Below are 12,838 nucleotides of genomic sequence, written 5' to 3'. Positions count from 1 at the left end.
AGATGTAGCTGATCTAGAGATGTAAGGGTTGAATTAAAAAATAAATAAAAGACTAAGTTTTCTTAGACTAAAAGGGCAAAAAAAACACACAAAAAAAAAAAAAAAAAAACTTACAATTCTCATAAAATAATAATGAATCAGAATCAATATTGTTATGAATTATTCAAGGCTCCAATTTGCATCAAATATTATACTTTGAAGTTTTCATTGACAAAAGGGCATAAAACAAACAACAACAAAAACCTACAAAAATTATAAAAACTTAAAATCGACGGAAGGATCTGAAGTTGATCTTAAGTTTACACTTAAGTTAATTTAAGTGTTGAAAAAAATAAAATAAATGTATGACATATTTTTAACACTTTTATAAGTAATGGCCTTTTGGATTCTCAAAAATTTTAGTGGGACTTTAAAAAAAAACTAAAAAACTTTCATTGCTCAAAAATATTAATGAATTGACCTTAAATAGGTCAATAATAAACAGGTCAATAATTTGTAACATGGTAAAATAATAGGCCAATTACTTCACATCAAATTGTCCACTTTGAAATCATTTTTGAGAGAAATATTGCATATTTTGTGTTTTGCCATTAAAAACAGAGTTTTGACAAAAAGGGCAAAAACATAAAAATAATAATAATAATAATAATAATAACTTACTAAGCCAGATAGATGTAGCTGATCTAGAGATGTAAGAGTTGAATAAAAAAATAAATAAAAGACTAAGTTTTCTTAGACTAAAAGGGCAAAAAAAACCACAAAAAATTAAAAAAAAACCTTACAATTCTCATAAAATAATAATGAATCAGAATCAATGTTGTTATGAATTATTCAAGGCTCCAATTACTTCACATCAAATATTACACTTTGAACTATTTTTTGACAAAAATATTGCATATTTTGTGTTTTTGCCATGTAATAAAACGTTTTTTTGGACAAAACAGGCATAAAGCAAACAAACAAAAACATTTCAAAAAAATAATACAAATGCTGATGGATCGAATCGATGGATAGATCTGAAGTTGATTTTAAGACTTAAGAGTGAAACATTAAAAAAAAGTATGACTTATTCTAACACTTTTATGAGTGGGGTCCTTTCGAATCCCCCGAAATTTTTTGTGATTTATTTATTTTTTAAACTGTTATTTCTCCAAAAATAATCATGGATTAAAAACAATGTTATGAATTTTGACCTATTTAAGGCTCCAATTACTATACTAAGAATATTTTTGGGAGAAAAATATTGTATGTTTTTGCCATATAAAAAAACTAAGTTTTCTTTGACAAAAGGGCATAAAACAAACCAAAAGAAATATGGAAAGAATTATAAAAACTTATTATAAAAAAAAAAAAAAAATGTATATATATATGTAGATATATATATATGTATATATGTAGATACATATATATATATATATGTATATATATATGTATATATGTAGATATATATATGTATATATGTATATATATATATATATATATATATATATATATATATATATATATATATATATATATATATATATATATATGTATATATATATCTGTATATATATATATATGTATATATATATGTATGTATATATATATATATATATACATTTCTGTATATATATATATATATATATATATATATATATATATATATATATATATATATATATATATATATATATATATATATATATATATATATATCAACATGTTCGATCTACACTTCTGTTAAAATGTAATAATCACTTCTTCTGTTGTTTGATACTTTACATTAGTTTTGGAAGATACCACAAATTTGGGTATCAACCCGATACCAAGTAGTTACAGGATCATACATTGGTCTTATTCAAAGTCCTCATGTGTCCAGGGACATATTTCCTGACTTTATAAACATAATATACATTTTAAAAAAACGAAAGAAGATGTTGTGATACCAAAAAATATCAACGTAATCATAATAGTATCGACTCGATACGTGCTTGTACTTGATATCATTACAGTGGAAGTTAGTTATCGATCCACCAATGGCGTTTGTTTACATTGTGACGCTGATGAGCTACGGTGTGTAGTGAAGCATGTTTAGCTATTCCTCGTCCTGTAGGGAAGATACTTGTAAGAAACTTACTTTATTTGTCGCCATGGAGGCGAGGATTAGTGATTTAGAAGTTTCAGTGTTATAACTTCACCTTTATCTTTAGTTTTTAGACCAAAATGCGTCCATTCTCCCTTTTCTGTCTACACGCTGTGTCTGCTTGTAAGTACTCCGTGATTGCGTGCCGCCGAACATGCTCGTCTGCTCATAAACCAGCAATGACACGACGTGACTTAGACGCGGGCGCGGGGGGGGGGGGGGGCGGCGTCGTACCTAAAATTATTAATTAGTATTGCGGTACCATACTAATACCGGTATACCGTACAACCCTATTATAGACTATATGATTTGTGACTATTTTATTACCTAAAACGGACCAAACTCGCCACAAAATTAACAAGAAGAAGATTGGTTTTTCAAAAATGATTCTAAAGATTGAAGGTGCTCGGCATTGTCCGTGGGTGCTCGGGAGCTGAAGCACCCACGGGATCGGCGCCTATGCCTGGAAGGAATTGCATCAATTCTTGCAACTCCAGAAGCTGACAGTTAAAATATCACAGTCACTCGATCTGTAGTCGATGGCTGTCAGCGAACCTCTTTGTCCTCCCCAAAGTCTTTCCATTGATGTCTCGGCGCTCCTGTCAGGCAGACACTCAGATATCAGGAGGCGCCGGCAGCTCCATCTCCAACCTCAAAGAAATCAATAACTGCAAAGTGTGTCTACCAGGAGTGCGTGTGTGTGTGTGGCAGAGGAGTTAAGGGAATATGGCAGAAGGTCGCCAATAATATCAGAATCCAGACCAGATTTTGCTGGACTGCAGGGGACTCGCTGACTTGAGCTTGCAGGGAGGCTGCATGTGATTACATAAGAGCGCTGCTCCGCTAAGTCAGCAGAAAATGTTCGCTTGCGGTGTGTGTCCAGTCGCTCCGGGGCTGCTTTGCCACACAAACACTACGTTGTTTTGCCTCCATGTGCTGCCAAACACCGTTAAGATCGTGTGCACTCACCCAGGAGGCATTCGTCCTCACGGTTAAAGCAACAACCAGCAATAATTGTACTATAATCATGGACATGGTAAACCACCCACATAAGCAGCCTGTAATGGTGGTGGACCAGCCAGGACATCTGGCATGTTGTAATAGCGCTAATTAGGGCTGTGATTCTTTGGGCGCCTACAAAGTCTTGGGGTGATGATTCGATTCAGGATCGATTCTCCATTCAAACTCGCAATGTATTATTTGGTATGATCAGTGCCGGCCCAAGCCTCCATGGGGCCCTAAGCAAAATTAGATTTTGGGGCCCTCTATTTCTGCCAATAACATTGATTGATCATTCACACACCTACTATAAACTCATTGCGGCTCTGGCAGTGTTGTTTACATTATCCTATTGTCAGCCTGGCATGTCTTTACAAATGACATGTCATTTATAAAGATATGGGGGTGGCCCAGTTTATAACATAAATAATACCAATGAATGAACGAATGATGTCCAGAGTGCCACATATGGTTCCTAATCTTAAAATGTAGAAAACATTCAGCTACAAGAGTGGCCTGGGGTTGAACAGTCCCAAGTGATAAAGCTTTGCATTTACGGTAAAAGTGTTATCTTGTCTCATCAGTCTTGTACATATTAGTCTTTAATTACTAGTTTATATTTTTAGTTAATTGTTCATATTTAATGTTTACTTTGTACAAAGAGAGCGCAGTCTACTGAAGTTAAATTCTCAATAGTTTTCCCCTTTGAAAGACGCAAGGGAAATTCCTTCCATTTCACCATGTTGCTACAATGATCTTCACTGTTTTCATGCTGTTTCAGCAGTGCACCTATGTTGACCCAATCCAGCTGTCCCTCGGCTGCCAGTTTTTAGGACTTTTTGGAAAATAATTTGCAGCAAAAGCAATAGACTGCATCTTTACTTCTTGAATAAGTCAGCCAGCTACGCTTGACTTTTTCTCCATTGACTAGCTGTCTGTAGGTATAATGATAATGAAAACTTCGGCCATCATGCCGTTTGGGGAATGAAAAGTTCTCCTTAATAGACAGTGGTCCTCTGATCACCTGCTCAGTCCTGTCTGAATCTGAGAGGAAAGAAGGCCACTCAGCTGGGTCAACTGGCGGAGCTGATGATGGTCCATGGTGTGAAGGGGACGTTGTGGTGGAAGTTGCTGAGGAAGTGACCAAAGAAAGACAATGACTAAAAAAGAAGGACCTATAAGGTCATTAAATTGCACTGTTGGACATAATTATTAATCTCAGAATGTTCTGCAGTACAATGAGCAATTACAAAGGGTGTTTTGCAGTTAACTTACTAGATAAATCAGCTGTGGTTTCAGACATGGAGGGGACAGTGGGCACAGAGGGTGGAGGTGTGTGAGAGAGCACTGTAGAGGATGGAGATGGACCTAAGATGAAATACATACATACATACATATAGGCACACATATTAATGAGATACTTTGACTATATTAATTTCCCTTCAAGTGTAATGTTTATACTAAGAAATTAAATGTATACCGTGACAGTCTTTTCCTCACCTGATTCATCACTCACAGTTGAGCCTGAGGATGTGGACTGGCTCTGGGCTGATTCTGTGCCTCCAAAGTATTTTAACAATGCTCCTGGGGAAGTTTCACATAACTTATGAGTTGATGTAAAAAATAATGTTTATTTTACTCAAATAAATTACCGTGCTCTGCTGCAAACAATTTGTGCAAACAACATATCTCACTAGTAACCTGATGCTAAAAACATATTGCTAGCACCTGATGCTAAAAACATATACCTTTATCATGGCATTTTTTCTCCTCTTCCACTTTCTTCTTCTTCCTTTTTTCTGCACCTGAAGGATATGTCCTTTTTTGTGACATTGTTTTGCCTCTATCTGCGCTTTTGATGCCCAGTGCGCACTGGCATTGCACGGCGGGCGGCAAACGTCACAGGTGCAGCAGAGGCCGTTTTACATTTAAAGAGAGGCAGGAAGAATCACTAGGCCTAGATCAGCAGCAGCACTCTGTTGACCTAAAATTGTGTTTTTGTACAATAATATATCTTTGATCATTTAGAAATCATCAGTCAGACTCGTACATGCAAAAAATAAAAAATAAGAAATTTTTTGTTAATTGCTTTTGGGGGCCCCCTGGTGGCCGCGGGGCCCTAAGCAAGCGCTTAGTACGCTTATGCCTTGGGCCGGCTCTGGGTATGATAATCATAAAAAAACTTTTTCAAAGCAGGTTATTGGTTAGAAAAGCTCCTTCTGGTTGCATGGAGATGGCCTGAAAACTTATTTAAAAAAAAAAAATATATATATATATATATATATATATATACACATATATTCATTTAACATTTATTAATATGCCGTATTTTTCGGAGTATAAGTCGCTCTGGAGTATAAGTCGCACCAGCTGAAAATGCATAATAAAGAAGGAAAAAAACATATATAAGTCGCATTTTTTGAGGGAAATTTATTTGATAAAAGCCAACACCAAGAATAGACATTTGAAAGGCAATTTAAAATAAATAAAGAATAGTGAACAACAGGCTGAATAAGTGTACGTTATATGAGGCATAAATAACCAACTGAGAAGGTGCCTGGTATGTTAACGTAACATATTATGGTAAGAGTCATTCAAATAACTATCACATATAGAACATGCTATACGTTTACCAAACAATCTGTCACTCCTAATCGCTAAATCCCATGAAATCTTATACGTCTAGTCTCTTACGTGAATGAGCTAAATAATATTATTTCATATTTTACGGTAATGTGTTAATATTTTCACACATAAGTCGCTCCTGAGTATAAGTCGCACCCCCCGGCCAAACTATGAAAAAAACTGCGACTTACAGTCTGAAAAATACGGTAAGTAAGAATGTTAAAAAGTGAGATACATTAAATGAATATGTATATTTATGAGAGAGAGACAGAGAGAGAGAGAGAGAAAGAGAGAGAGAACGAGAGAGAGAGAGAGAGAGAGAGAGCATCGTTATATATATATATATAATATATATATATATATGTATACACATATATATATATATGTATACACCCATATATATATATACATATATGTATGTATATGTGTAAATATGTATATATATATATATATATATGTATGTATGTATATGTATATATATATGTATATGTACAGTATATATATGTGTATATATATGTATATATATATAAAAAAAAAATAATAATAAAAAAAAAAAATATATATATATATATATATATATATATATATATATATATATATTAGAGATGCGCGGTTTGCGGGCACAACCGCGGAGTCCGCGGATTATCCGCGGATCGGGCGGATGAAATTTAAAAAAATTAGATTTTATCCGCGGGTCGGGTCGGGTCGGGTGGTTAAAAAAAAATTTGATTTTAAATAGATTCAGGCGGGTGGCAGTTAAACCAATTCGGAAATATATATACATAGTTAAATGTTGTTACCCACATACGAAAAACGAGCAGGCACCTGCAGCATATGCCACAACAGAAGAAAAAAAAAAAAAGAGATGGACACTTTTACGGAGCGGAGAAGTGACGCCTCGCCGGGGTCCGGGACCGATGCCCCTTCCCCCGAGAGGGCCCCACCGGGAGCCGTAGCTGAGGCGATCCGCGAGAAGGGCCCGACGCAGGTCCAGGGTCACCACCGCGCCCACCGCACCGACACCCCGCCTCGTCCGCCTTCGCCGCGGCCGGCGTCACGCGCAGCAGGTAAGCAGCTTACCTGCCCGCCACCCCCGTGGCCGGGGGCTCGTAACAGGGGTCACTCCGCGCGCTCCGCCCGCGCAGCTTACCTGCCCGCCACCCCTGTTGCCGGGGGAGCGTAACAGGGGTCACTCCGCGCGCAGTGCGCTCACGAAAGGGGTGGGGCTCACCCTGGTCGATATAGACAGCAGCTAGGACGGTGGCCATGGAAGTTGGAACCCGCTAATCAACTAGCCCTGAAAATGGATGGCGCTGGAGCGTCGAGCCCATATACCCGGCCGTCGCCTGCAGCGAGACGCGCTTGGAGGTGCGCTCAGCGCGGCTCCCATATGATTGCGCACTGGTGTGCGTCTGGGTCGTGACAGCGTGGCACGCAAATGTCTGTGCTGCATTGGATCAGTCTCCTTTCTTTAACAGGCAAAAGCTTTATAACCTCACTAATGCCTTGCATCGTCTATATTAGATATATAACAACGGGCGGATGCGGGCGGATGCGGGCGGATGCGGTTCTGATCAAATGTTAGATCGGGTGGATTGCGGATGGTTGACGACTTTCTGATGCGGTTGCGGATGAAATAATTGCCTATCCGCGCATCTCTAATATATATATATATATATATATATATATATATATATATATATATATATATAACAACAACAATCCTATTGCTGCATTTACGACTTCAGCCAGGGACGGAAAAGGTCCAATCTTGATTTACACTTCCCTATTGTCTTGGTGACACAAGGCGACAGTGGTTTTGCTTGTGGCACGCACGTCCGTGTGTGTGTGTGTGTGTGTGTGTGTGTGTGTGTGTGTGTGTGTGTGTGTGCGTGCGTGTGTGCGTGCGTGCAGCAGCAGGGTTGAGCATGTCACTTGTTATACAATGTAGTTATGATTATGAGGGAGCAGAGGTTATCAGAGGAAGAGGTCAGCATCCCATAACCTCTTGTTAGTTGTTGCGTAACAGTGCCTACAGGCGGGGTGCAAATGTGTTAACAGACTGATGGACAATCCCAAACATCATGCCTTTTATTGGTGTCATTAAAAGGTTCCCTTACTGTGAACATTGTGTCTCTACCACGCCGAAGTCTTCTGTCCTCTCTGAGGTGCTACTACTTTATAACCTTTGCTCCTGTCTCGCTGTTGATTCACACCTGCACACCTGCACACCTGCTCACAATGATGCTTGGTTACAAAGCAAACAATGCCATTTTGCCAGAATATACTATGGGCCTGATCCACTAAGATCCAAATAACAAGTGCTAAATAACATGTGCAAACTATAAAAATATGTATACTATTTGTGACCGTGGACTCGATCTACTAAAGTTTTGCGTGTACTAAAAGTCTTGCAAACTTGATTGCACATGCAAAACTGATCTACTAAACTTGTGCACGGAGTGATTTCATCTCTTTAGTGAGCAGAATAAGGAGAGCAGTCCATTCTGTCTTCAAGAATATGCAGAATAGGTGCTGATCATTACAACGCCCACAATGCTGGGAGGAGAAAAATGCAAATAGAATTATTTAGCACACGCAGTTTGGCGGGCCATATAAAATAAAGTGGCGGCCCACATAACATGAGGTGGCGGGTCACATAAAATTATTTATTGGGCTACAAAAAAAGACGCGGCGGGCCACATAAAATAAAGTGCCGGACCAAATAAAATGATGTGGTGGGCCACATGAAAAAATGTGCCAGACGACATTAAATAAAGTGCTAGACTACGTAAAATGATATGGTGGGCCACATGAAATAATGTGACGGACCACATAAAATAAAGTACTGAATTACATAAAATTATATGGTGGGCCACATGAAATAACGTGATGGAACACATAAAATAAAGTGCTGGACTACATAAAATGACATGGTGGGCCACATGAAATAATGTGATGGACCACATAAAATAAAGTGCTGAATTACATAAAATGATATGGTAGGCCACATGAAATAATGTGACAGACCACATAAAATGAAGTGCTGGACTACATAAAATGACATGGTGGGCCACATTATAATGTGACGGACCACATAAAATAAAGTGCTGAATTACATAAAATTATATGGTGGGTCACATGAAATAATGTGACGGACCACATAAAATAAAGTGCTGAATTACATCAAATGATATGGTGGGCCACATGAAATAACATGACGGAACACATAAAATAGAGTGCTGGACCACATAAAATGACATTTTGGGCCACTTAAAATAATGTGACAGACCACATAAAATAAAGTGCTGGACCACATAAAATGACATGGTGGGCCAAATGAAATAACGTGACGGACCACATAAGATGATGCGATGGGCCACATGAAAAAATGTGATGGACCACATAAAATAAGGTGTTGCACCACATAAAATGACATGGTGGGCCAAATGAAATAACGTGACGGACCACATAAGATGATGTGGTGGGCCACAAGAAATAATGTGACGGACCACATGAAATAATGTGACGGACCACATAAAATAAAGTACTGGACTACATAAAATAATATGGTGGGCCACATGAAATAATGTGACGGACCACATAAAATAAAGTGCTGAATTACATCAAATGATATGGTGGGCCACATGAAATAACGTGACAGAACACATAAAATAAAGTGCTGGACCACATAAAATGACATTTTGGGCCACTTAAAATAATGTGACAGACCACATAAAATAAAGTGCTGGACCACATAAAATGACATGATGGGCCACATGAAATAACATGACGGACAACATAAGATGATGCGATGGGCCACATGAGATAATGTGCCAGACTACATTGAATAAAGTGCTGGACCATGTAAAAGAACGTGGTGGGCCACATGAAATAATGTGACAGACCACATGAAATGATTCAGTCGGCCACATGAATTAATGTGCCAGACTACATTAAATAAAGTGCTGGACCACATAAAATTATATGTTGGGCCACATGAAATAATGTGCTGGACCTCATAAAATGATATGGTGGGCCACAAGAAATAATGTGACGGATCACATGAAATGATCCAATGGACCACATGAAATATTTTGCAAGACCATATACAATGAAATGCTGGACCACTTAAATGATATGGTGGACTACATAAATATAATGTAATAATGTGGTGGGCCACCTGAAATAATGTGACGGACTACATAAATATAATGTAATAATGTGGTGGGCCACATGAAATATTTTGCCAGACTACATGAAATAAAGTGCTGGACCACATAAATGATGTGGTGGGCCACATGAAATAAAGTGCCAGACTACATGAAATAAAGTGCTGGACCACATAAATAATGTGGTGGGCCACATTAAATAAAGTGCCAGACTACTTGAAATAAAGTGCTGGACCACGTAAATGATGTGGTGGGCCACATGACATAAAGTGCCGGACTACATGAAATAAATGATAAATGATAAATGGGTTGTACTTGTATAGCGCTTTTCTACCTTCAAGGTACTCAAAGCGCTTTGACACTACTTCCACATTTACCCATTCACACACACATTCACACACTGATGGAGGGAGCTGCCATGCAAGGCGCTAACCAGCACCCATCAGGAGCAAGGGTGAAGTGTCTTGCTCAGGACACAACGGACATGACGAGTGGTGGACCACTTAAATGATGTGGTGGGCCACATGAAATAAAGTGCCGGACTACATGAAATAAAGTGCTGGACCACATAAATGATTTGGTGGGCCACATGAAATAAAGTGCTGCACCACGTAAATTATGTGGTGGGCCACATGAAATAAAGTGCCAGACTACATGAAATAAAGTGCTGGACCACGTAAATTATGTGGTGGGCCACATGACATAAAGTGCCGGACTACATGAAATAAAGTGGTGGACCACTTAAATGATGTGGTGGGCCACATTAAAATAAAGTGCCGGAGTACATGAAATAAAGTGCTGGACCACGTAAATTATGTGGTGGGCCACATGACATAAAGTGCCGGACTACATGAAATAAAGTGCTGCACCACGTAAATTATGTGGTGGGCCACATGAAATAAAGTGCCAGACTACATGAAATAAAGTGCTGGACCACGTAAATTATGTGGTGGGCCACATGACATAAAGTGCCGGACTACATGAAATAAAGTGGTGGACCACTTAAATGATGTGGTGGGCCACATTAAAATAAAGTGCCGGAGTACATGAAATAAAGTGCTGGACCACGTAAATTATGTGGTGGGCCACATGACATAAAGTGCCGGACTACATGAAATAAAGTGCTGGACCACGTAAATTATGTGGTGGGCCCCATTAAATAAAGTGCCAGACTACATGAACTAAAGTGCTGGACCACTTAAATGACGTGGTGGGCCACATGACATAAAGTGCCAGACTACATGACATAAAGTGCTGGACCACTTAAATGATGTGGTGGGACATATGAAATAAAGTGCCAGACTACATGAAATAAAGTGCTGGACCACTTAAATGATGTGGTGGGCCACTTAAAATAAAGTGCCAGACTACATGAAATAAAGTGCTGGACCACTTAAATGACGTGGTGGGCCACATTAAAATAAAGTGCCAGACTACATGAAATAAAGTGCTGGACCACGTAAATTATGTGGTGGGCCACATTAAAATAAAGTGCCACACTACATGAACTAAAGTGCTGGACCACTTAAATTATGTGGTGGGCCACATTAAAATAAAGTGCCACACTACATGAACTAAAGTGCTGGACCACTTAAATTATGTGGTGGGCCACATTAAAATAAAGTGCCAGACTACATGAAATAAAGTGCTGGACCACGTAAATGATGTGGTGGGACACATGAAATAAAGTGCCAGACTACATGAAATAAAGTTGTGCACCACTTAAATGATGTGGTGGGCCACATTAAAGTAAAGTGCCAGACTACATGAAATAAAGTGCTGAACCACATAAAATGACGTGGCGGTCCACATGAAGTAATGTGTCGGACAACATGAAATAAAGTGCTGGACCACTTAAGTAATGTGCTAGACCACATGAAATAAAGTGTTGGACCACGTAAAATAAAGTGGGGGGACCACATAAAATGACTTGGTGGGCCACTTGAAATAAAATACCGGACCACGTAGAATGATGTGGTGGGCCACATAAAATGATGTAGTGGACCACATGTAATAAAATGCCGGACCACTGTGGTGGGCCACGTGAAATAAAGTGCCAGACTACATGAAATAAAGTGCTGGACCACGTAAATTAAATGATGTGGTGGGCCACATTAAAATAAAGTGCCAGACTACATGAACTAAAGTGCTGGACCACTTAAATTATGTGGTGGGCCACATTAAAATAAAGTGCTAGACCATGAAATAAAGTGCTGGACCACATAAAATGATGTGGCTGTCCACATGAAGTAATGTGTCGGCCAACATGAAATAAAGTGCTGGACCACTTAAGTAATGTGCTAGACCACATGAAATAAAGTGTTGGACCACGTAAAATAAAGTGGGGGCACCACATAAAATGACTTGGTAGGCCACTTGAAATAAAATACCGGACCACGTAGAATGATGTGGTGGGCCACATAAAATGATGTAGTGGGCCACATGTAATAAAATGCCGGACCACATAGAATGATGTGGTGGGCTATATCAATCAATTAATCCATCAAAGTTTTGAAATGATGTAGCGGACCAGATCTGGGCCTATTACCTATTCAGGCCTTGAGTTTGACACCTGTGCTAGTTTAGAAGATCAGACCCTCTGTGTCGCCACAGCTGCCTGAATGATGATATGTGCAGATGTTTCTGGCTTCAGCTCCAATGACGTGGTGTGCATAGCAAACTTGTGCGTCACATCTCAAGTATTCCCCTCCATCCTTGTCTGCAGGCGGTGAACTTCTGGCAGGTGCTTGTGATGAACGACGAGCACACGGAGCGCCGATACCTGATCTACTTCCTGTTGGGCTGGGGTCTTCCCGCCCTCGCCATCGTCACCCTGGTCACCGTGCTGCTCGGAGGCTTCGGCTGGAGCATCCATGCCGTCTATGGGTTGGTGCAGGGGGAAGTGTGAGTACATTAT

General features: G+C 39.1%; 1 protein-coding gene across 1 annotated transcript in view; it reads left to right on the top strand.

The window, feature by feature from the left end:
• The window catches only part of adgrv1 (adhesion G protein-coupled receptor V1), a 513,902-nt gene that overhangs the window by 409,632 nt on the left and 91,432 nt on the right, over window positions 1–12,838 (top strand). Inside the window, exon 90 of the mRNA XM_061980535.1 lies at window positions 12,647–12,825. Coding sequence (XP_061836519.1) covers window positions 12,647–12,825 — 179 coding nt within the window. The remainder of the gene's footprint in view (window positions 1–12,646; window positions 12,826–12,838) is intronic.

The sequence above is a fragment of the Nerophis lumbriciformis genome, linkage group LG20, assembly GCF_033978685.3.
Source record: "Nerophis lumbriciformis linkage group LG20, RoL_Nlum_v2.1, whole genome shotgun sequence".
Taxonomy (NCBI): domain Eukaryota; kingdom Metazoa; phylum Chordata; class Actinopteri; order Syngnathiformes; family Syngnathidae; genus Nerophis; species Nerophis lumbriciformis.
The sequence above is the reverse complement of the archived record's forward strand: the minus strand, read 5'-3'. Positions and strand labels throughout refer to the sequence as shown.